The sequence below is a fragment of the Priceomyces carsonii genome (genome assembly GCF_900007245.1).
Source record: "Priceomyces carsonii strain CBS4050 genome assembly, scaffold: Debaryomyces_carsonii_scaffold_1, whole genome shotgun sequence".
In the NCBI taxonomy this organism is placed as follows: domain Eukaryota; kingdom Fungi; phylum Ascomycota; class Pichiomycetes; order Serinales; family Debaryomycetaceae; genus Priceomyces; species Priceomyces carsonii.
This window is the reverse complement of record NW_026946674.1, coordinates 797,606-819,972: the sequence shown is the minus strand read 5'-3', so window position 1 is coordinate 819,972 and position 22,367 is coordinate 797,606. Positions and strand designations below refer to the sequence as shown.

At 37.1% G+C, this 22,367-nt stretch overlaps 13 protein-coding genes across 13 annotated transcripts; 5 read left to right on the top strand and 8 right to left on the bottom strand.

The window, feature by feature from the left end:
* Nucleotides 1-54: 54 nt before the first annotated feature.
* On the bottom strand, nt 55-501 carry RPB8 (DNA-directed RNA polymerase core subunit; the record flags this gene model as incomplete). Its single annotated transcript, XM_062954410.1, has 1 exon — nt 55-501. The coding sequence occupies one exon, from the start codon at nt 499-501 to the stop codon at nt 55-57; it is 447 nt and encodes a 148-aa protein (XP_062807282.1).
* Nucleotides 502-848: 347 nt separating this feature from the next.
* Nucleotides 849-1,316, top strand: PRCAT00000437001 (uncharacterized protein; the record flags this gene model as incomplete). Its single annotated transcript, XM_062954399.1, has 1 exon — nt 849-1,316. One exon carries the CDS (start codon nt 849-851, stop codon nt 1,314-1,316), a length of 468 nt encoding a protein of 155 aa, XP_062807281.1.
* Nucleotides 1,317-1,617: 301 nt separating this feature from the next.
* PRCAT00000436001 (uncharacterized protein) lies at nt 1,618-3,210 on the top strand (the record flags this gene model as incomplete). Its single annotated transcript, XM_062954388.1, has 1 exon — nt 1,618-3,210. One exon carries the CDS (start codon nt 1,618-1,620, stop codon nt 3,208-3,210), a length of 1,593 nt encoding a protein of 530 aa, XP_062807280.1.
* A 165-nt stretch (nt 3,211-3,375) lies between these two features.
* PRCAT00000435001 (uncharacterized protein) lies at nt 3,376-3,639 on the bottom strand (the record flags this gene model as incomplete). The annotated part of the gene is made up of 1 exon (XM_062954377.1): nt 3,376-3,639. The coding sequence occupies one exon, from the start codon at nt 3,637-3,639 to the stop codon at nt 3,376-3,378; it is 264 nt and encodes an 87-aa protein (XP_062807279.1).
* Nucleotides 3,640-3,641: 2 nt separating this feature from the next.
* PRCAT00000434001 (uncharacterized protein) lies at nt 3,642-3,917 on the bottom strand (the record flags this gene model as incomplete). The annotated part of the gene is made up of 1 exon (XM_062954366.1): nt 3,642-3,917. One exon carries the CDS (start codon nt 3,915-3,917, stop codon nt 3,642-3,644), a length of 276 nt encoding a protein of 91 aa, XP_062807278.1.
* Nucleotides 3,918-4,230: 313 nt separating this feature from the next.
* On the top strand, nt 4,231-8,259 carry ADE6 (phosphoribosylformylglycinamidine synthase; the record flags this gene model as incomplete). The annotated part of the gene is made up of 1 exon (XM_062954355.1): nt 4,231-8,259. The coding sequence occupies one exon, from the start codon at nt 4,231-4,233 to the stop codon at nt 8,257-8,259; it is 4,029 nt and encodes a 1,342-aa protein (XP_062807277.1).
* A 269-nt stretch (nt 8,260-8,528) lies between these two features.
* On the top strand, nt 8,529-9,230 carry RPS3 (40S ribosomal protein uS3; the record flags this gene model as incomplete). The annotated part of the gene is made up of 1 exon (XM_062954344.1): nt 8,529-9,230. The coding sequence occupies one exon, from the start codon at nt 8,529-8,531 to the stop codon at nt 9,228-9,230; it is 702 nt and encodes a 233-aa protein (XP_062807276.1).
* A 270-nt stretch (nt 9,231-9,500) lies between these two features.
* Nucleotides 9,501-9,824, bottom strand: PRCAT00000431001 (uncharacterized protein; the record flags this gene model as incomplete). Its single annotated transcript, XM_062954332.1, has 1 exon — nt 9,501-9,824. One exon carries the CDS (start codon nt 9,822-9,824, stop codon nt 9,501-9,503), a length of 324 nt encoding a protein of 107 aa, XP_062807275.1.
* Nucleotides 9,825-10,517: 693 nt separating this feature from the next.
* On the top strand, nt 10,518-14,336 carry PRCAT00000430001 (chromatin-remodeling ATPase; the record flags this gene model as incomplete). The annotated part of the gene is made up of 1 exon (XM_062954321.1): nt 10,518-14,336. One exon carries the CDS (start codon nt 10,518-10,520, stop codon nt 14,334-14,336), a length of 3,819 nt encoding a protein of 1,272 aa, XP_062807274.1.
* Nucleotides 14,337-14,471: 135 nt separating this feature from the next.
* Nucleotides 14,472-16,544, bottom strand: PRCAT00000429001 (uncharacterized protein; the record flags this gene model as incomplete). Its single annotated transcript, XM_062954310.1, has 1 exon — nt 14,472-16,544. The coding sequence occupies one exon, from the start codon at nt 16,542-16,544 to the stop codon at nt 14,472-14,474; it is 2,073 nt and encodes a 690-aa protein (XP_062807273.1).
* A 586-nt stretch (nt 16,545-17,130) lies between these two features.
* On the bottom strand, nt 17,131-18,099 carry MSS11 (Mss11p; the record flags this gene model as incomplete). The annotated part of the gene is made up of 1 exon (XM_062954299.1): nt 17,131-18,099. The coding sequence occupies one exon, from the start codon at nt 18,097-18,099 to the stop codon at nt 17,131-17,133; it is 969 nt and encodes a 322-aa protein (XP_062807272.1).
* Nucleotides 18,100-18,374: 275 nt separating this feature from the next.
* Nucleotides 18,375-20,456, bottom strand: PRCAT00000427001 (uncharacterized protein; the record flags this gene model as incomplete). Its single annotated transcript, XM_062954288.1, has 1 exon — nt 18,375-20,456. The coding sequence occupies one exon, from the start codon at nt 20,454-20,456 to the stop codon at nt 18,375-18,377; it is 2,082 nt and encodes a 693-aa protein (XP_062807271.1).
* Nucleotides 20,457-20,792: 336 nt separating this feature from the next.
* Nucleotides 20,793-22,298, bottom strand: PRCAT00000426001 (uncharacterized protein; the record flags this gene model as incomplete). Its single annotated transcript, XM_062954277.1, has 1 exon — nt 20,793-22,298. One exon carries the CDS (start codon nt 22,296-22,298, stop codon nt 20,793-20,795), a length of 1,506 nt encoding a protein of 501 aa, XP_062807270.1.
* Between the last annotated feature and the right edge of the window lie 69 nt (nt 22,299-22,367).

Genomic DNA, 22,367 nt, shown 5'->3' with positions numbered 1-22,367 from the left:
CGAGCAAATCATTGTCGACCAAACATAAATAAAACTCGATGCTATCCATAGTTCTTAATTATCTCTGTAATGACGAATCAATATATAAGCATTCTCTTGCTTTAAATTCGATAATGAGCGATAGCCACCCTCTAAGCACATCAATAAACCACCAAATGAGATATAAACTGACATCTTGTCAGATCCAGCCGTTTCATCAAATTTGTAAACAGTTCCATACATTACATAGTCATAATCATCAGCGAGAGATCTATCGCCAGCTTTCGGAGGTCTCCATGACCCACTAGCAGTCAACATAGATGACTCATTACCCAAAGTTGATGCTAAAGTGATAGTGAGAGAATCATTATCTCTCACAGGAAAAACTTCACTATTGATGTCTAAAGTTATCTTGACATCTTGCGAGGTTGACGATTGAGCAGAAATACGACTCACTTTATTATATCTTCCAACATCAACAGAGTCAACGTTGAACATATCTTCGAAGAGGATCCCTGACATCCTTTTAACAATCTATATTTGTTTCGCTAGCTCTAGTTTACTTTCATTCATTTGTATATTTGAGCGATGAAAAATTTCTGACCTCATTACGGCCACATCACATGATAATAAACGTGCCGAGCAGACTTCCGAGATGATGGATTCTGGAAGAGGAAATCATTTTTGAGACAGGCCTGCACCGAAAGCCCATCTTTCAAGCCAGAGCGGTATTTTGGTTTTCCATATTTAGTAGTTAGTTGGATCACTGCCATTAAATACCTACTTTCAACCTTTTGAATTTTATTGATCTTGAGGACAGCTAGAAAATAAGGTACAGTTAGGCTGATATAGGGAGTGTGGCTACAATTATGATTATCGGAGTGAATGAAAAGAGCCAGCGAAAGACGGGATTAGAACTATCCAAAGTGACAAGAAATATCCTTCTTTTGATTTGCATTTTACTAGGATTGGCATACATTATGAGATCAACATGCTTTCATAGATCAGATGGATACATTCAAAGCAGCATCCAAATTAATGAAAAACAAGAAAAACTTGGTGACTCTATGACACAGCCAAATATGGCAGAGGTAACGGATTTACATTTTCATGATGACAGTCCGAATTTGCATAACAAAAAGGAAGACCCGAAGAAGAGAAGAGATAATAAGAAAGGTAACTCACTTTTGAAGCTGCCTTGGATTCGATTTTTAATTGCATTTGGCGTATTCGTGGCTTTGAATATGCTCGTTATATGTATCCACCATATTTATCAAAAATTGTCCAGCTCTGAAAAGTCATATAGGTCAATTGAGCTGAATATTTCTCCGTTTTAATTTTCGGATCATAAAACTTGAAATGTGCAAAAGATAAGCAACTATTCTATTATGAAATCTTCTTTATATAATGCTCGGGTTATTCCGAGCAACACATTATACGAACTCGTCTTTAGTATACGTCGTATGCAAAGGAACATCAGTAGCAATGTCGTACCGCATGTAATTTTGTAGTTAAATGTAACACCAAGATAAGGACATAATTGAATAAATTTTCGCTCCTGTCGTAGTATTTGTTCAGTGGAAAAAGTAACGAGAATTCAATGTTGCTTAAATAAGGGGAACGAGATAGAAAAAAAAAATGCAAAGACTAGAAAGTATTTCTTTAGGTAAGCGTATTGTCCAAATCATATGCGCTATTACATGGTGTTTGCTAGCTGCTGGACCAGTGTTTGGGTTCGCTGCCTTGAAGCCAATATTAATTAGTGAGCACATCTACGAAGATAAATGTGAAGTTAAAGCTAAAGATTCTTCTGTGGCATGTGTTGAGCAAGACTTAGCTTTGAACTTTCTTTTCACTGTAGCCTGTATGGTCACTAATATATCAGCTTTACCAGTGGGCTCAATACTAGATTCTTATGGTCCTAAAGTTTCTGGTATCATTGGTTCAATTATTATATTTTTAGGAGCACTATCGTTAAAGTTTGGAAAATCAATAACGCTCTTCGATGGGTATTTGACTGGGTATACTCTTTTGGCACTTGGAGGCCCCTTTGTTTTCATATCATGTTTCCAATTGGCCAATAGTTTTCCAAAAAACTCAGGCTTAGTTTTAGCATTGTTAACTGGCGCCTTTGACTCTTCGCTGGCCCTTTTCCTAGTTTACAGAATAATTTACAGTAATTATCATAAATTAGGGTTGAATGCTTTCTTCACTTATTACTTATTCGTTCCATTGTTCATTCTTTTGTGCCAATTATTTATCATGCCTAGTGAATCTTACAAGACAGTTGGCACGTTAGCAAAAATTGCAGAGACAGCCATCGATGAATCAGGAAAGCCTTTAAATCAAGATTTGTTGTTACCTGAGGATAGGGACGAGAATGAGGTTGTAGCGTATGCGCAGCCGACAATAACAGAAACGACTTCTTTGTTAATGAGGAGAGCGTCTGGTACGAGAAGAGCATCTGTAGCTCTGAGAATGTCGTATGCTTCCAGAGCGTCTATGAAGTCAGTATACGAAGAGGAAGCTGAAACGAGACTATTGAATACCACTGGAGGAATCTTTGGAATTATGCAGGGTTACTCAATTGGTGAACAGTTAAAGTCTCCATGGCTTACGTTGATGACGTTATTCACCACAATACAAATGTTAAGAATCAATTATTTTGTTGCTACTATTAGGACTCAAGAGAAATACTTGTATGATGATGATGCCGTGGCTACAACAATTAATCATTTCTTTGACTTGGCTCTTCCTTTAGGTGGACTTGCATCGATTCCTTTCATCGGGATAATTTTAGATAATTTCAGAACTTTAGCTATTCTCAACATCTTGACATGTATCTCCTTATTCATCGGCGTTATGGGTCTTTTATCTTGGCTTCCAGGAACTTATGCCGGAATAGTTAGTTTAGTGGTCTACAGACCGCTATACTATACCGCTGTTTCTGACTATTGTGCAAAGATATTTGGATTTGACACTTTTGGGACTATCTATGGCTCGATAATCTGCTTTTCAGGAATTTGTAATATTTTGCAACAAGTTATGGACAAAGCAACTCATGAGGTTTTCAACATGAATCCAATTCCGGTAAATTCTATACTAACTGCTTTGACTGCAATATTCGCTGTCATGTTGATGGCATACGTTAGAGGTCAGGAGAAGAATATTAAGAGAAATAGATTAGAGATAGAAGCTCAAGAAGCTACTATAAGAAATGTTCCAATCTAGAACCTACACAAACACAAAGGTACACACAGATATATATTTATATTATGTAGGTATATAAATGCAACCTAGTAGGAACATTAATTGACATGAAATCGATCCGAAAAGCCTGACGAGTGAAACGGAACTCCTCCTCTCGAGAAAGCAACATCTACAACGAAAGATGAATTACTGAAGTCGCCTATTCTTCCTATTTTCTTTCTTCTGCTCTAGCACTAAATCGGGATCTAGCGCAACCAGATCAGGCACAGCGAGGACCTTCGAATTAGAAACCAATGGCCCATCGACAACATCATTCCTTAGTCTACTAGATAACTCACTCAGTTTCCTAGAATTCGACAACTCAATGTTATGCTCAATATTAGCTCTTTTGGAAACCTTTACTATTTTGTGCTCAGGAAATTGTTCTAGCATACTAAGCGAATCTAACATGATCATTTAGTTTTGTTCAGTTTTGCGTTATTTCTTTCTTCCTTCTCTACTTCTCTTCTAGAACCCTTTATCAATTCCAAGTGACCTACTCTTCCAGCAATAACCTTCTCTGTTGATTTCATTAAATGTCCCAGATGAAATTTATTTAACTTTTGAGACTTTAATGCAGATGATCTTCTAGGTTTCAAGATTTTGGGTGCAGCCTTTTTAGGGTTTCTTTGCTTTTTAGTGACACGAGCGGGTGCCTTGTTTTTCAATTTCAAGTTTCCTTGAGCCATTAAAACTTGAATACTTTTTACCTGCCCCAATACTAGAAAGACTTGATTATTGATATGGTACAAAACATAGATTTTTTTTTTTAAATTTTTTTTCCTTAATTCTATACACTCATCTCATTAAATGGAAATTTTCCAGAGTCATTCCTGCAAAATAACTTTAAACAAAGGTAGGCTCCAGAAAGCTAATTCGTTTGCTATTCATAGCTCCTGATAGGTTCAAACTAGACAACTGAAGCAACAGGTCTTTGGTCCTTTACAGAATCTGGTTTCAGAATAAAAGGAAGATAATATCTATCAAGTTTTGCTCGCAGATATGACCAGTGATAATTTTCTTATATTGCCTGGGCCCAAGGCATTGTCAGACTTTAGAGTAAAGAACTTGGTGAAGGAAGTAGAGGAGAAGCTTGGGAAATTCAATATATTCTCTGAGGTATCTTCGTGCTATACTCATTACATTGCGTTGAAGAAGTCCCTCAGTGAAGAACAGCTTGATTTATTAAAGATTTTGTTGACATATGACTCTCCAACCGATGATACTCCATTTGCGAAGAAGTTGGAAGCCTTATCATCCATAAGTGGTGATGAAAACACTTCGAATATTGAGATTGGGACAGGCAATTACCTTATTAGAATACTTCCAAGGTCGGGAACTATTTCGCCTTGGTCATCAAAGGCAACAGATATTGCTATCACTTGCGGATTGGCAGACTCAGTAGAAAGGATTGAACGTGGATTGTCTTTATTAATATCTACGAAGTCCCCCGTCGAAGGTTTAGAAAATGGCGAGTTGTTGACTTCAGTTTATGATAGGATGACTCAGTCATTATATTTCGACAAAAATGCACCAAAGCATGATGACTTGTTTGCTCACCACTCCCCAAAGCCTTTAGTAGAGGTTGATTTGATTTCTGATAAAAATAACTTATTGAAGGCGAACAAGGATTTGGGGTTGGCGTTGGATAAAGGTGAAATAGAATATCTTGTTAATGCTTTCACCGAAGTTCTCGGTAGGAATCCTACTGACGTTGAACTCTTTATGTTTGCCCAAGTTAACTCAGAACATTGTAGACATAAAATATTTAATGCAGATTGGACTATCGATGGAGTTAAGAAGGACTTATCTCTTTTTAAGATGATCAGAAATACTCACGAGAAAAATCCCCAATACACTGTTTCAGCTTATTCAGATAATGCAGCAGTATTTGAAGGGGCTGATGGGTTTTTATTCACTCCTGATTTCAGTACCAAACAATGGAAATCCATCCGTGAAAAAGTTCAAACTTTAGTTAAAGTGGAAACTCATAATCATCCCACTGCTGTTTCTCCCTTTGCTGGTGCAGCAACTGGATCCGGTGGTGAGATTAGAGATGAGGCTGCTGTTGGTAGGGGCTCTAAGACTAAAGCTGGATTGTCAGGATTTACTGTTTCAGATTTGAACATACCTTCTTTAAAACAAAAATGGGAGCTCGATATTGGAAAGCCTAATCATATTGCCAGTTCTTTGGATATCATGAAACAAGCTCCAATAGGATCTGCAGCTTTCAACAATGAATTTGGAAGACCTGCAATCAATGGCTACTTCAGGACTTTAACCACTGAAGTAGAAAACCATACCGGAGAGAAAGAATACAGAGGTTATCACAAGCCAATTATGTTGGCTGGTGGACTTGGTGCAATAAGACCAGATCTTGCTTTAAAGGACACTAAAATCAATCCAGGATCAAAGCTTATCGTGTTAGGAGGTCAATGTATGCTAATTGGATTAGGTGGTGGTGCAGCTTCTTCTTTATCGTCTGGTGAAGGATCTGCTGATTTGGACTTTGCATCCGTTCAAAGAGGTAATCCAGAAATGCAAAGAAGAGCACAACAAGTTATAGACACCTGTGTTTCTTTAGGAAAAGCTGGTAATCCAATACAGTCGATACATGACGTTGGCGCTGGAGGATTATCTAATGCATTACCCGAATTAGTACATGACAATGATTTAGGTGCTACTTTCGAATTAAGGTCTATTTTATCTCTTGAACCCGGTATGTCACCAATGGAAATTTGGTGTAACGAATCGCAAGAGCGATACGTCTTAGGCGTGGCTCCAGAAGACTTACTGTTATTTACTGATATTTGCGACAGAGAGAGGGCACCATATGCCGTCGTTGGTGAAGCTACTGAAGAAAAGCGTTTAATACTTAGGGATTCCTTATTGAAATCGACTCCCATTGATTTGAATATGTCGGTATTATTTGGGAAGCCGCCAAAAATGTCAAGGATTGCAGAGACGCAACCATTAAACTTGAAAGCTTTCAAAAAACCCAAACTTGATATTGCCGAGTCAATTGAAAGAGTCTTGCAAATACCTGCCGTAGGTTCAAAGAGTTTTTTGATAACTATAGGTGACAGATTTGTTACGGGATTGGTTGATAGAGATCAGATGGTAGGTCCCTGGCAAACGCCAGTAGCGGATGTTGGCGTCACTGCCACATCTTTAGGTGACAATGTTCTCTCTACCGGAGAAGCTTTGGCAATGGGAGAAAAACCCACTTTAGCGTTAATTTCAGCTTCTGCATCAGCTAAGATGTGCGTGGCTGAATCTTTACTCAATATTTTTGCCGCAGACGTGCCATCAGTTGATAAAATCAAATTGTCTGCTAACTGGATGTCTGCAGCTTCTCATAGTGGCGAGGGATCAAAGCTTTATGAAGCGGTACAGGCAATAGGGTTAGACTTATGCCCAGATTTGGGAATTTCTATTCCTGTGGGAAAAGATTCCATGTCTATGAAGATGAAATGGGATGATAAAGAAATCACAGCTCCTCTATCACTAGTGATCACAGCTTTTGCTCCTGTTGATAATACTTCGAAGACTTGGACTCCACAGATACAGAAAGTTAATGAAGACACAATTCTTGTGTTGATAGATCTAGCTGCAAAGGTTGATAAAAGCTTAGGAGGCTCTTCATTAGCCCAGGCTTATAACGAAGTAGGCGACTCTTCACCGACAGTTCATTCTCACAAGATATTTAAGGCCTTCTTGGAATCTTTAATTGATTTGCACAAAGGTTTTAATGTGCTAGCTTATCATGATCGATCAGATGGCGGTCTTTTGGCCACCGTGCTTGAAATGGCATTTGCTGGAAGGTGTGGATTAGATATCAATATTTCAGGGGAAGATGCTATTACGGAATTGTTCAACGAGGAGCTTGGAGCAGTTTTCCAAATTAAATCGTCTGATCTTGAATCTTTCTCGAGAATATTCGAAGAAAATGGTGTTTCAAATGATTTTATTAGCGTAATTGGTAAGCCTAACTTCTCTGAACAGTCAATATCAATCAGCTTTGCAGGAACAAAACTTTACGAAAACTCCCGGAGTAAATTACAGCAATTGTGGTCCAACACTTCGCACCATATACAGAGATTAAGAGATAATCCTGAAACATCGGAACAAGAATTTTTGGCTTTGAAAGATGACAGTGATCCAGGCATCTCCTATAAGTTATCATATAATGTTTCTGATGACCTTGGTATAAGTAAATATAAAGGTAAACCAAAAGTTGCAATTTTAAGAGAGCAAGGTGTTAATTCACAGCAGGAGATGGCATGGTGCTTTCAGCAGGCAGGATTTGATGTGTACGATGTCCACATGTCAGATATTCTCAGTGGGAGGATTAGCTTGGATGATTTTGTCGGATTAGCAGCATGCGGTGGATTTTCATACGGTGACGTTTTGGGCGCAGGTGCTGGTTGGGCCAAGTCAGTCTTATTTCACGAGAAAGCACGTAAGGAATTTAAGAAATTCTTTCAAGACAGACAAGATACTTTTGCATTTGGTGCTTGTAATGGTTGCCAGTTCTTCAGTAGAATAGCTGAATTAATTCCTGGTACCGAACATTGGCCAACGTTTGAAAGGAATTTGTCGGAACAATATGAGGCTAGGTTTGTTATGGTAGAAGTGACTCAAGAGGCCAATGATTCAGTATTTTTGAGTGGCATGAAGGGATCAAAACTTCCAATTGCTGTTGCTCATGGAGAAGGAAGAGCATCTTTCAAATCCAAAGAACAGGAGCATGAATTTCTTAAGAGTGATTTGACGGCCATCAGGTATGTTGATAATTACTACAAGCGTACTGAAACATATCCTTTTAATCCTAATGGTTCTCCTCATGGAATTGCTGGTATATCTGGTAACAATGGTAGAGTTTTAGCTATGATGCCTCATCCAGAAAGAGTGTGTAGAAAGGAAGCTAACTCTTGGTATCCTACTGAACAAGGAGAAAACTGGGGTGACTATGGACCTTGGATCAGGTTGTTCAGATCTGCGAGAAAGTGGGTCGAGATTAGATCCTGAATCTTTTAAACATCAAAACTTATTTAAAAATAATAGACCTAATGCACTGAATTTATTATTTCTGATTGAATGCTTGTAAGTGTGCGCAACTTTTTAGATTACTTAAGTCATTACATAATATAAATTTGATTTTCAATAAGCGTGCGACACCCAAACTAAAGTCAATTTTTTTTTTGAAAAATTTTTCATTCTCACTAGGAAGACTGAAATTTTCAATATTAATCCATTAACAATTTATATTCATATTTAACTTACAAAAATATTTAAAAATGGTTAACGCAATCTTGTCAAAGAAGAGAAAGTTGGTAGCTGATGGTGTCTTCTACGCCGAATTAAATGAGTTTTTCACTAGAGAATTAGCTGAACAAGGTTATGCTGGTGTTGAAGTTAGAAAGACACCTTCCAAATTGGAAGTTATTGTCAAGGCATCTAACACTCAAGGTGTCTTAGGTGAGCAAGGTAGAAGAATTCACGAATTGACCTCCTTGATCGTCAAAAGATTCAAATTGTCTCCAGAAGGTATCGTACTTTATGCTGAGAGAGTTGAAGAAAGAGGTTTATCTGCTGCCGTCCAAGCTGAAGCTTTGAAATCTAAGTTGTTGAATGGTTTACCATTAAGAAGAGCAGCTTACGGTGTTTTAAGATTTGCTATGGGTGCTGGAGCCAAGGGTGTCGAAGTTGTCATCTCAGGTAAATTGAGAGCTGCTAGAGCTAAGTCTCAAAAATACTCTGATGGTTTCATGATTCACTCTGGTCAACCAACCAAAGATTTCATTGATATTGCTATTAGACACGTCTTGATGAGACAAGGAGTTTTGGGTATTAAAGTCAAGATTATGAAGGATCCTGCTGCAAACAGATTCGGTCCTAAAGCATTGCCAGATGCTGTTAAGATTTCTGAAGCTAAGGATGAGGATGAAATTATCCCAGCTCCAACAGTCAAGGTTTATAAGGCTGCTGCCCAAGTATAATTTGTATATCTGAATGATGTATTAATAAAAGAATATCAATAAATTATTGTAGCCAACTAGTTCACTTCAAGCAATTTGGCATTAGATGATGTCGGGTCAAGTTTTAAGCCAAGGGTAGTAGTCTCCATTGGAGCCCGTTAATGATACATACTACAGGGTAGCGACACATAAAAAGTATCGTTAAAAGAAGGAGCTATTTACAGTACACACCCTTCAACCACTCATACATCTCGTAAATGCATTAATTGAATAGTCCCAAATTGTCATCATTTAATAGAGAGGGTAGAATTCATTATACTTCTTACCGTAATAGAAGGTAGATAATCCACCTAATACGACCAAACCAACAGGAAGGGGTTTTTTGAACTGCGTAGGTATAGCACGTCCCAATCCTGCTACAAGTAAAAAGGTGGATGTACCCAATGCCAACTCTAATCCGTAGTCCGCATTCTTTTTTAACAAGTAACCAGCACCTCCATACAAGATTGCAAATGATGTTCCCGCAATCAACGAAGGAATAGAACCTTTACGGGCATAACCCATAATTCCTCCCACAGCACATAAGCCAGATAATGTAAATGCCGGATGTTCCATTATTGAATTTCAACCTATTCGAATTAACAGATAAGACAACCGTTTGATTATTTCCTAAGACTTCTATCTTAAAGAGTAGCCTTATTCGTAGTAGTAGTGTCAATGGTAACAGTCGTAGATCCTCTGAGGCAGAATTAGCCATTGGGTCAGTCAGTCCGTACCCGATTTCAATATCCGACATACACTTCCGTAATAGAATTATTGTGGCTGCAATAGTCACGAGAACTCCACCGGAAAGCAACAATGACTTCCCTTTTAGGAACACTCATAGAAATCGTCGAAATCAGTTCACCTGTTTTTTAACGCGGTCGCTGAGACAGACCCGCTAATTAAGCACACCCGTATGTAGATCCCCTTGGCATATAAACCAGGCGAAACAAATGAATCAAAGTCAGTTATAATTAAAGTTTACATTACTAGTTTTCGTATATACGTAGACGTAGCTACATAGGATGTATCGAGTTTCCCATAGTAGATATCACATAATAAAAAAAAATTTATGTAGTTTCACTAAGACCTTAAAATGTCCACCAAATGAGATTTGTACTTGAACCGTCCATTGGCCACTACACCCCTAAGCACGGTTGAGCGTCCACCAAAAAAAAATAATAGCACTCAATAAGTAACGCCACCACATAAGCCAAGGACTTACAAATTGACGATACAAGATAGTCATAGGTCAAATAGAAGAGGATGAACATTTCATCGATGCTATCGAATGATAGTATAACTCCGTCGTCTGAAGATAGATTGGGGAACAAAAATAGCGAAGTGGCAAGGGACAGCAGAAACATTAATACAACACAAGGCATGTTGAATCATCGTGTTGTCGATGATGAGCATAATGAGACCGTCAGATCAGATAGCACCAAAGACATCATCCGAAGCATTTTACCCAAGAGTTTGCTGGTGTCAAATATATCGTCGGATGATGAAGATAATAGCATTGGATACCACACCAAGTATCTTTCAGCGTTTGAGAACAGAATAAATAGGATCAATAGGCTAGATAGAGATTTGGTTACGGCTGGAAATGTCAAGATCTTGAGATTTGAAGAAGATCAACTTCGTAACTGGATTTCTAAAACTGATGAGTTGGCGGACAACTACCTCGATAGGGTAGTCGCTGAAGATATGTCTACCAATAATGGTATCTTGGATGGAGAATCATCGAACGACCGTGACTTTAGATGGGGCTTTACAAGAGACAAGAAAGAGGACGAAGAGAATAATGGCTCCACAAAATATTCGAAAAAGAAAGGTATCAAATCAAAAACAAAGAATGAAGAAGACAATCTAAGTGCTTTGAAGAAAAATAAGGGAAGAGGAAAGAGAGGAAGTGAATATACAGATGAGCCTCTTTTAAAGAAACCGAAGAGAAAGGCGTCGGCTGATGCCGCAGCTGCTATCAATGCAAGTAAGGAAGTCACAGTTAATGGCAAAGCGAAGCCCAAACCAGGTCAGAAGAATGAAACAACTGATGCATCGAAAGAACAGAAGGTCATTGCAAAGCAGTATGAAAACACATTTATTTCTATTTGGAAAGACTTGTCTAGAAAAGATGGCCCTAAGGTGAGTAGGTTATTGCAGCAGTCGGGCCAAGCCAAATTGATCAACTTGAAGAAAACTGCTATTTTGGCTGCAAGAGAAGCAAAACGATGGCAATTGAAAAACAACAAGAATCATAAAGATTTGACTACTAAGGCCAGAAGAGCCATGAGAGAAATGTTTAACTTCTGGAAACGTAATGAGAGAATTGAAAGAGAAATGAGAAGAAAGCATGAAAAGGATCTACTCGATAAAGCTAAGAAAGAAGAGGAAGAGAGAGAAGCAAAAAGACAATCTAGGAAGTTGAATTTCTTAATCACGCAGACAGAATTATATTCTCATTTCATCGGTAAGAAGATAAAGACAGATGAATTTGAGGGTAATGATGCAGATCCTAATGTAAATTTCAAGTCTCAAAACAATAATGTGAGTGCCATCTCAAGTTTAAGTGGGGGCAAAAAGACGGACTTCAGCAATATTGATTTCGATAACGAGGACGAAGAATCATTAAACAAGGCAGCAGCAGCAAACGCTCAAATGGCATTAGAAGCTGCTCAGTCCAAAGCAAAATCATTTGATCAAGGCCCATCAACTAATCAGGATTCTAATGGTGATGAAATGAATTTCCAGAATCCTACTCTTATGGGCGATATCACTATAAAGCAGCCGAGCATCTTGAAATGCTCTTTGAAGGAGTACCAAATAAAAGGATTAAACTGGCTTGCAAATCTCTATGAACAAGGCATCAACGGTATTTTGGCCGATGAAATGGGTTTGGGAAAAACAGTACAAAGTATCTCTGTCTTGGCTTACCTAGCAGAAACACATAATATTTGGGGTCCGTTTTTGGTTGTCACACCAGCTTCAACATTGCACAATTGGCAGCAAGAAATTAGCAAGTTTGTACCAGACTTTAAGGTATTACCTTATTGGGGTAATGCGAAAGATCGTAAGATATTGAGAAAATTTTGGGATCGTAAAAGTGTTAGGTATGGAAAGGATGCGCCTTTCCATGTTCTAGTCACTTCTTACCAATTAGTTGTTGCTGACGCCGCTTATTTTCAAAAAATGAGATGGCAGTATATGATACTAGACGAGGCACAGGCAATAAAATCGTCTCAGTCGTCGAGGTGGAAATCATTACTATCATTTTCATGTCGTAACAGATTATTATTAACGGGAACGCCTATTCAGAACTCTATGCAAGAGTTGTGGGCTTTGCTTCATTTTATCATGCCTTCGTTATTTGATTCTCATGATGAATTTAGTGATTGGTTTTCGAAGGATATTGAAAGTCATGCACAGTCGAATACGCAACTTAACGAGCAGCAACTTAAAAGACTTCATGTGATATTAAAGCCATTCATGTTAAGGCGTATCAAAAAGAATGTTCAAAGTGAGTTGGGTGACAAAGTCGAAATTGACTTATTCTGCAATTTGACAAACAGGCAAAAGAAATACTACCAAATGTTGAAGTCACAAATATCCATTATGGATTTATTAGATTCTTCGAGTAGCGGTGGAAGTGGTGATGATCAGTCATTAATGAATCTTGTTATGCAATTCAGAAAAGTTTGCAATCATCCTGAGTTATTTGAACGTGCTGACGTTAAATCTAGCTTTTCATTTAGTAAATTTGCTGAGACTTCCTCTTTATTAAGAGAATCTAATGATTTAACTGCATACTATTCCACTCAGAATTTGATCGAATACCGACTTCCACGATTAGTTTATGAAGATCTTCTTCTCCCTAATTTCAACAATGATGTTGGGTTCAGGAATAAAATTAGCAACATGTTCAACATTTATGATCCTTCCAACGTTAATGAAAATGAGGGTTTTGGCTGGCTAAGGTTTGTTGATAAATCCCCTCAGGAGCTCTATGAATTAACCAAGCTCAATCTATTGGAAAGATCAATTGCAGATGAAGAGTACACCGATATAAATTATCAACGGATTAATAGATTCAAATATTTGTATGAAGGGTCATTTATACCGCAGAATAAGAGACTCTTGATCCTGGAGTTTGAGAATGATAATGCTTATGGTACGAATTCAATATATATGAAGGAACTCAAATCTGTTAAGAATAAAGTCTATGAAGATATGAATATTCCCGTGATGAAACCAGCAGCAGAGCCTGTTGCTTCTGCGCCTCCTATCGAGTTACGTTGTGACACAATTTCCGTTGTCCATAAATTAAGCGATGAGTTATTTAATAAAACTATCAGAGAAAGTCTAATGCCACTTGACCTCAATTGGGAATTGGAGTTGCTTGAAAAGAAAATACCAATAGAACACTATCCAAAGTCCAACATGCTCCCTGAAGCACTTAATAAATTCATTGACTATTCAAATATTCGAATGCCATCTATGAACAGATTTATCACAGAATCAGGAAAATTAGCCATGCTAGATAAATTACTCAGTGATTTAAAGCAACATGATCACAGGGTTTTAATTTATTTTCAAATGACAAAAATGATGGATTTGATGGAAGAGTACTTAACTTATAGGCAACATAAGTACATCAGGCTCGATGGTTCATCTAAATTAGATGATCGTAGAGATTTGGTACATGACTGGCAAACAAAACCTGAAATCTTCGTTTTCCTCTTGTCTACTCGTGCAGGTGGCTTGGGAATCAATTTAACTGCCGCAGACACTGTGATTTTTTACGACTCTGATTGGAATCCTACAATTGACTCACAAGCTATGGACAGAGCGCATAGATTGGGCCAAACTCGTCAAGTGACAGTATATAGGTTGTTAACTAAGGGAACAATTGAAGAGCGTATGAGAGATAGAGCCAAACAAAAGGAACAAGTGCAGCAAGTTGTGATGGAGGGTAAGGCCACTACGGTTGCCAAGAAGGACGATAACAAGAAGAAGGATGTTGCATTTTTATTATTAGGGGATGGTGACGATACACCAGCATCGCCGACCCCAGAAATTGAGAATTAACAAAATCCTTGAAGATAACATTCAGAGCTGAGGAATGACAAATTTTCTAGTGATTCGCTGTTTTGTTTATTTAAAGAGTATTTATAGATTATATGACTCCTTTTAATAACCGAGTATAATACATTAATTGAATTTTTATTGACCTCGTGTAACTTTATTCAATAAAGCTTTTTCTAATTCGTTTGAGAAGGATCGTTTTGAAATATTGTGATGAAGTACACCATTATTTTCTGAGCCACCTGTAGCATCCGTTCGAAAAGTATCCTGATCCAATTTTGAGCCACTTCCCGTATACAACCTATTAAGATTCTCTTCTAACTTCGCTTTAAGCTGCAGCTTTGAAAGCCCGTCATTAACATACTCATCATCCACAGAGCTCACTTGAGTTAAATTAACCATATCAGAAGCCCCACTGATGTTAGAAGCGTTGGAATTGATTGAGAATCTGCTGTTCGTAAAAATGCTGCTCCTATTGGTATCTGATTTATTACTTTGAAGCTGATCTAATGCATCTTGATTATAAGTCTCATATGAAGATGGTGGTAAAATGTTTATGTAATTATCGTCGTATGATATATGCATTTTATTTTGCGCTGCAGGCTCTTCCAAAACAGTCAATAAACCGAGCTGCAATCCACCTGAAGTCCTCTTCGGTTTTCGAGCTTGATTGACATCAGAAGAAGAGTTAGAGGGGATTCCTGGGGGGCTCTTAAGCTGTGGAGGTAAGGAATATCTTTTTTTTATGATTGTATTATGAAATGACCGTAGCTGCATATCAGTTGTATCAGAAAAAGAGGGTTCCATAGGAGAACCGGGATACAGATTATTATAATGGCCAACCCTCAGGTTTAAATCGCTCAGGTATAGCTGATGCAATTCCTTCAATTTGTTAATCTCGTCACTAAATTGATTAAATATTAATATTTTTTCATGCAACTCTTCCTCATTATCCTCCGTCGCCTTATGGTACTTTTCAAAATACTTTAAATTTGTAGTCAAACTTGAAAGCTTGTTAATCAAGGTTTCCAAATTGATTTCGTTTTTATTTGTGCCCAAATCTGAACGTTTATAATGGGTCAAGATGTCTTTTTTGTTCATTATTTCTAAGTCAGATCTAGGCGTATCATCGTTATATTCGAGATTTTGAATCATTAAGTTGAAATTTGATAGGACTTTAACGTTAGCTCTAAAAAAATCTTCCATTGCCAAAAGTTTATTATGCATTGTTAATGATGTCTTACTATTAGAAGGTAAATTTAACTGATCTTTTAGCTGACTTAAGAAATAGCTCGATTTTGGTAGATCATTAAAAGTTAATATCTCACATATCACTAATTTTCGTAGCTGATTAAATTTATTTAATTTGAGAATGACTTCATCAATACTTTCCGTCATGTCTTGTGACATGGAGTTTATATCAGATTCATTGGCAATTAAATCTATATCAACGTTGTTTACATCACAAAATTGTTCTAAAACATCCCCATTAACATAAGGTAGTAGCTTTGAGGCCCATAGTTTTAAATCAAATATCAAAAATTCCAATGTATTACTTAGGTGTTTCTGCAAATTTGCTATTTTTGTAGGTTTGTTCTCATCTAAGATCCTGTAGTTTTTTAGATTAATCAAATTTGTGATGAACTTTTTATTAATCTTGTAATTCAAGAGGAGAAATTCGTTCAAGGTATTAAGAATCGACAGATACCTTAATTTAAATGCCAATTTCTCTGTTTTGATTATTCTTGCAGACATTAACAAAAGCACAGCAAATATCTTAAATTTTTGCTTCTCATTATACGTATGATGAAATTTTAACAAATGAATTATTATGTTAATAATACTCGGCACCAAATGTTTCCTAAATTTCTTTAGAGTCATACGGTACTTTTTTTCATATGAGACTAATTCCAAATCGTCATCGTTAACTATGGTACTTAAATAGCTTCTTTCAAACATGGACTGATGCGTTCGTAACATTTGCTCGTTTTTCGAAAGAACCATTGAATCATCGAGTAAATTAGATATGATCAAATTATATTTCAATCTTTCCCAAAAGTAGTCAGAATGACGATTAAGTGATAGGTACTTCGCTATGTATTGTTTTATAATTACATTGACATTCAGGACATTTTCAACACAAGACAACCCATTCTCCTCTTCAATTCCCCAGTCACTGATAGCGAGATTAATGTCGGCGTTAATATTCATATCGAAATCATCAACCGCTGTTCTTATATTCTCTATTTAGCCGCAACCTCGAAACAAAGGTTCTTCTTGGGCTTTTCTTTATTTTTGTCTTTTATTTCAAAGTGCTTGAAGTTTCAATGTTTGGTCCGAATATCTAAATCTGGATAGCTCGAGAGCAGCGTGCCACATAATAAATCATATGATTTTCTTCACATTGTATTTATTTGTTTTTCTGTTTATCCAAAATGGGGGTATTTTATATACAGGTCATAGATAGCATCAACGGTTCTCAAACATGGGGAGCTTCTTAAGGTTAAATAGATGTTGAAGATAAATAAATTATGCAATGACTAATTAAAATCTATAAATTAAAAATGCTGATTTTAGATATGAAGAGGTCACATCTATGGCAATGTGCAACATAGCTAAAAAGTAGTTAAAACCTCACACCCTGTTATATAAATATATATATATTATAATGACGTAGCTGTTGTCTCTAGAAAACTCATCGAGACTGTAATAGAAAGAAGAAAAAGATTACATGGACTGGAAAAAATAATGAAATCAAGCTTTAAATAAGTGATATAATTTACTTGAATCAATGCTTTTACAGATGATGCAGTTTTTGAACTTGTTGTGACTGTCGCCCCAGCCTTGCTTGTGCTTGTGAATGTAGTTGAGATTGCATTTGTTGCTGTTGTTGATTAGTCGGCTGTAGTTGAATATTTTGAAACAGATGCTGCTGTTGCTGTTGCTGTTGCTGTTGTTGCTGTAGTTGTTGCTGTTGTTGTATGACCATCTGCTGTTGTGTCTGTAGCTGCAGGTTGTTTTTTACTAAGGATGCCTTTCTTTGGAGATTAAATTGATGTTCACTCAGGACGTCCATATTATAGTTGGAATCATTTACAAAAAACTCTGAGACACTTGATTGTGGAGTTCCCGATTCGTGTTGCGAATATATACTTTGTTGCGATTGTTGAGGCAGTAGTTGAACACGTTGCGCCCCATGGTATTGTTGTTGTTGTCCTTGAAATGAGTTTTGTTGCTGTTCGAATGCCATTTGTTGTAATCTTAGCTGCTGCTGTTGCTGCTGCAGAAGCTGAGCCTGTTGCTGCTGAATGGATTGTTGCTGTAGCTGCTGGCGTTGTTGAAGTTGCTGTTGCTTTTGTTGAAATTGTTGTGGGAATTGCTGCGGAGGTTGCTGCAATGGAGGCTTTTGTAAGTTAGCAAAATTCCTTGATACATTTGTTGGAGGAGGCATATCTACCCTAGCATTATTCCCACTACCAGGAGTATTGAGAACTTGGTTCAAGTTTGGGTTAATGCTTGAAAGTGCAGCCCATAAAGTGGTCCACCATTCAAGCAAGAAGTTATCGCTATTAAACATCTCATTTTCAAAGTTTTCACTCTCCATCTTTAGAATTAGAGAATCAATATTACCATTGTTTGAAGACTCATTCAAAAATGTATTCGCAGATTCGTGAAGACCATTGGACTTAAGGTACCTATACAATTGATATAATAGCAAGTTATATGAACTGCCACTATATGGACTACCCTGGTCATTGCTAGACATCTTCCATCAATCAGTTACAAAGAGTATATCTGTCCAAGGGTTAAACATAATGTAGCAGTAATTAGGTTTATATGTAGGACATATTGAAAGTATTCTTGGCCCACTTTGGTCTGCACTTTGAGAAAAGATTATGGAGCAAAAATCTTTGTTCTGCTAAAGAATGCAGTTTAAGTATAACTAACTAATGAAGGTTTCAGAGCTTACATCCAAAATTTCTTGTTTTATAAGTTGAACGAGTTCCGTTCAATTTCAATTAAGTCTATATCGTAAAATTTTCAAGCTCTCCGAAAGTAGCCAAATGGCCCACTTGGGACCTTTCCAGAGTGAATTTCTTCACATCTCAGATTTAAGAACCATAAGGGATAATCTAGATTGTCATATATGGGTATCAATTTTTCGCTAGAATTATTGCGATCATAGTATATGCCATGAATCATGAGACTATCAAGTTTAAAAAAAATTGTAGACAAGTACTCAACAATGGGTTGCAACTGGTGAATTATATATGTGGTAACTAAGTTATCAATACTGCAGTTGTCTTTTCCACTAGGATCCGTATCCAAGTCACATTTACAAAATGATGACGAGTGAAAGTGAGTGTGAAGCGTGTGTGGCTGACCTTTATAAATTGGATAACTTGAATAGTTGAAAGTCTTTTCTTTAATTGGTATGCATACCTCCCTATCAGCCTGTAGTTTCCCCAAGATAAATCCTATCAATATGTAATATGAAGACTCCTCGTCTACCTCTTGATCACCGTTAAGTTCGCTGATATCATTGTCCCTGATTGGAAAAAACTGTTCCTTAAGTTTCCTCAACACTAATTCGCAACCCCAACACTGACATGAATGTAGTAAACTCTCAAAAAAGTCCGGCTTATAGTAAATAAAAGAAGTCAAAAAGTCCGGAAGCTGCAAGCTTCTCAAGTTCGATACAATATTTGACTCATTCGCAGCGAAGAAACATAAAAAGAATGCCTCAATCAACCTTTCATTAAGCTTGTTGAATACCATACTAGACATTCCCGTGTTGTTGTCAAACATCTTGAAAGAGGGAGTTGAGAAATCAATCGTTAGTCTTGTCAATCCTGATAAAGTTTTGATAAAACTACCCAAGGGAGTGAGCACATTTTCTAGTATTTGGTGTGGTAACAACCATTCTATATTGGGAAACGACTCAAGCTCAAAATTTGTCAATTTAGGTAAACCTTTATTTTCCTTAGAATAGGTGGCTAAATCTTTAAAAAAATTACCAAAACAATTGCAGTTGCTATTTCTGTGTTCAGCACAATCAATTTTTAGGTATAGATGCGTCAAATATCTTAAGTCAATCTTCTCACCTATTGCGTTAAAATCTAAACGTTTATCGAGACTTTTAAGAAAACCCTGCAACTTGGAAAATGAATTTCTTTCATTACTATAAATGAAGCTATAATCATCACTCGTGAAATTTTCTTTGTGGCAATGAAATATAGTCAAGCCCTTTAGTTTTAGCTTCAAGTCACCATTAAAAAGTTTTAAACCTTTCAAGATCTCTAATCCTAGCTGGTTATTTGTACTGCAAGTTAAGGTGAATAATGAATTGAATACATCAAACGGAGGGCAAGATAAATCAAATGTCTTACAGCTCATCAATTCCGATTCATCCAACATTAAGAATAAGTTTGTGAGACTTTGGGGTATTACAGGAAGATAAAGGTCCTTGTACTTGGTAATGAATAATTTGAAAATCTTATTTCTAATATTTTTATTCTTCAAAAAATTTGTTAACTTGAGGATTCCTGAACCAAAGTCAACAAATGTGATGTGTAAAAAGTTCATTTCACTTGAGTTTGAACCGAAAAAGTCAATGATCTCAGATTGCATTTCACCAACGATACAGTCTTTCTCCAGATAGCATTTATCAAATATGAAAAAACGCACTTTTTGTAAGAGAGTTGGATTCGCTCGTAAGGTTGAAATAAACTTTACAAGATTATCAATGCTTAATATTAATGCAGTATCCATGGATCTCATCCCATTTTCGCTTATGAAGTGGCTGCGATCATCGTGATATCTTATTGGAAATTCAGCATTCAATATGGCAGTGACTCGATTATAAAGTCGTTCGGTTGCTGCTGGGTATAAACTTGAACAAGTCACCAGTAGATTCACAAGTGAAAATTGATCAACATATTGTAATATTTCTTGTAGAATAATGTTTGGTAGTATTTTAACAAGCGAATTCTTATGCTGGAAAACTATTTTACTACCTTTCATTATAGTTCTTTGATTCATGGAGTTATCAGACATCGGATCGAAGGCTGGCATTTCAGACGATGCCACGCCCATATCTGAGGGTTCGCAGCCATCCAGCATTAGCAATTACATATACCCGGATAGATGAATCAGACAATTGCTGTGAAATTCTATAAAAGATACCGCTAAAGGAATCTATAGGTAGTCGTACCTTGGATAGTCAAATTGGGTGCGAAACGACCGCTTATTTTACGAATGTTCCCCTTTTATCATGGACAAATATGTCGGACTTATTTTGGGACATGAGAAAAATTCAACGATAGAGATCAAAAGAGCTTGCAGAGTGTGACAATTTATTAGGTTCAAATATGAAATTGAACGCTTTACAATTTATGATTATACGATACTAAGTTAAATTTGACTATTTAGTCTCATGAGTTTATTCCAATATCTCTACTACAAAACAGACCCTAAATTAACATGAATAGCCTTTGCTTGTGTGTACGTTGATAAACCATATTCACCTAATTCTCTTCCAACACCACTTAATTTAACACCTCCGAAAGGAATGTGGACGTCAGAATCATTGGAAGAGTTGATCCAAACCATTCCAGCTTCAATATCCGAAGCCATTTGGTGCGCCTTGGTTATATCCTTGGTGAAAATTGCAGCACCTAAACCATACTGGGTAGCATTAGCGTATTTAAGGACTTCATCGTCGGTCGAAAATTTGCCAACACTGACGACAGGACCGAAAATCTCCTCATTGACAATTCTCATCTCAGGCTGAACATCAGCGAATATAGTTGGTTTGATGAAAAAACCTTTGGACAAATCAGACGAGTCATTTCTCTCTCCACCTAAAACAACCCTAGCACCTTCTTTTTTACCGATATCAATATAATTCAAAATAGTTTCAAACTGACGTTGAGAGACTTGAGGTCCGACGACAGCATCAGAGTCAAACATAGAACCCTGTTTGTATTCTTTCTTAACATGGTCTGCAAATATTTTCAAAAATTCGTCATAGATTTTTTCATGGACATAAACTCTAGATGTAGAAGTACAAACTTGACCCTGGTTGTACATGATACCAACAGCTGCCCATTTAGATGCCTGATCTAAGTCAGCGTCCTCCCTGATAATTAATGGTGACTTACCACCACACTCCAAAGTGACGGCTTTCATATTAGAAGCAGCAGCCTTTTGGACCATCTTACCAGTAGCAGTAGAACCAGTAAACGCAATCTTGTCCACTCCCAAGTGAGACGCCAAAGCATTTCCACAGTCTCTACCATAACCTGATAAAACATTGACAACACCAGCAGGGAATCCAGCTTCTTTGAAGTATTTGACGACAACTAAGAGTGATAATGGAGTGATCTCAGAAGTTTTTAAAACAACAACATTACCTGCAGCCAAAGCTGGAAACAACTTCCATGCAGCCATAGCAATTGGATAATTCCAAGGAATAATTTGGCCACAAACACCATATGGTTCATGAACGGTGTAAGCGAGCTTCTTTGGATCATTTTGGATTACCTTACCTTGTATTTTATCAGCCCATCCTGCGTAATACTTGCAGCAAGAGATCGCCTCATCAATATCATAAACTGCATTACTATCTCTGGCTTTACCAGAATCCCAAGCTTCAATGGAACCTAATAATTCACGATCTCTTTCTAAGAACGATGCAACTTTAAAAAGAAGATCACCTCTTTCGACACCAGTAACTTTTTTCCAAGCAGGGAAAGCAGCCCTTGCTGCTTTCACCGCAATATCTACATCTTCCTCAGTCGCCGCGTATACACTTCCATTGACTTCTCCAGTTGCTGGATTTATAGATTCCAATGTCTTGCCTTGCTTGGATTTAACGAATTCATTATTAATGAATAACCCCGATGGCTGGTTGAACTTTTTGCCATCTGGCAAGGTGACTTCATATTCTAATGGTAAACTCATTGTTATATTATTAATCAAGGTTAATTTACTTTTCAATTGTAGGCAAAAGGAGCTTTTTTTTTTTTGAAG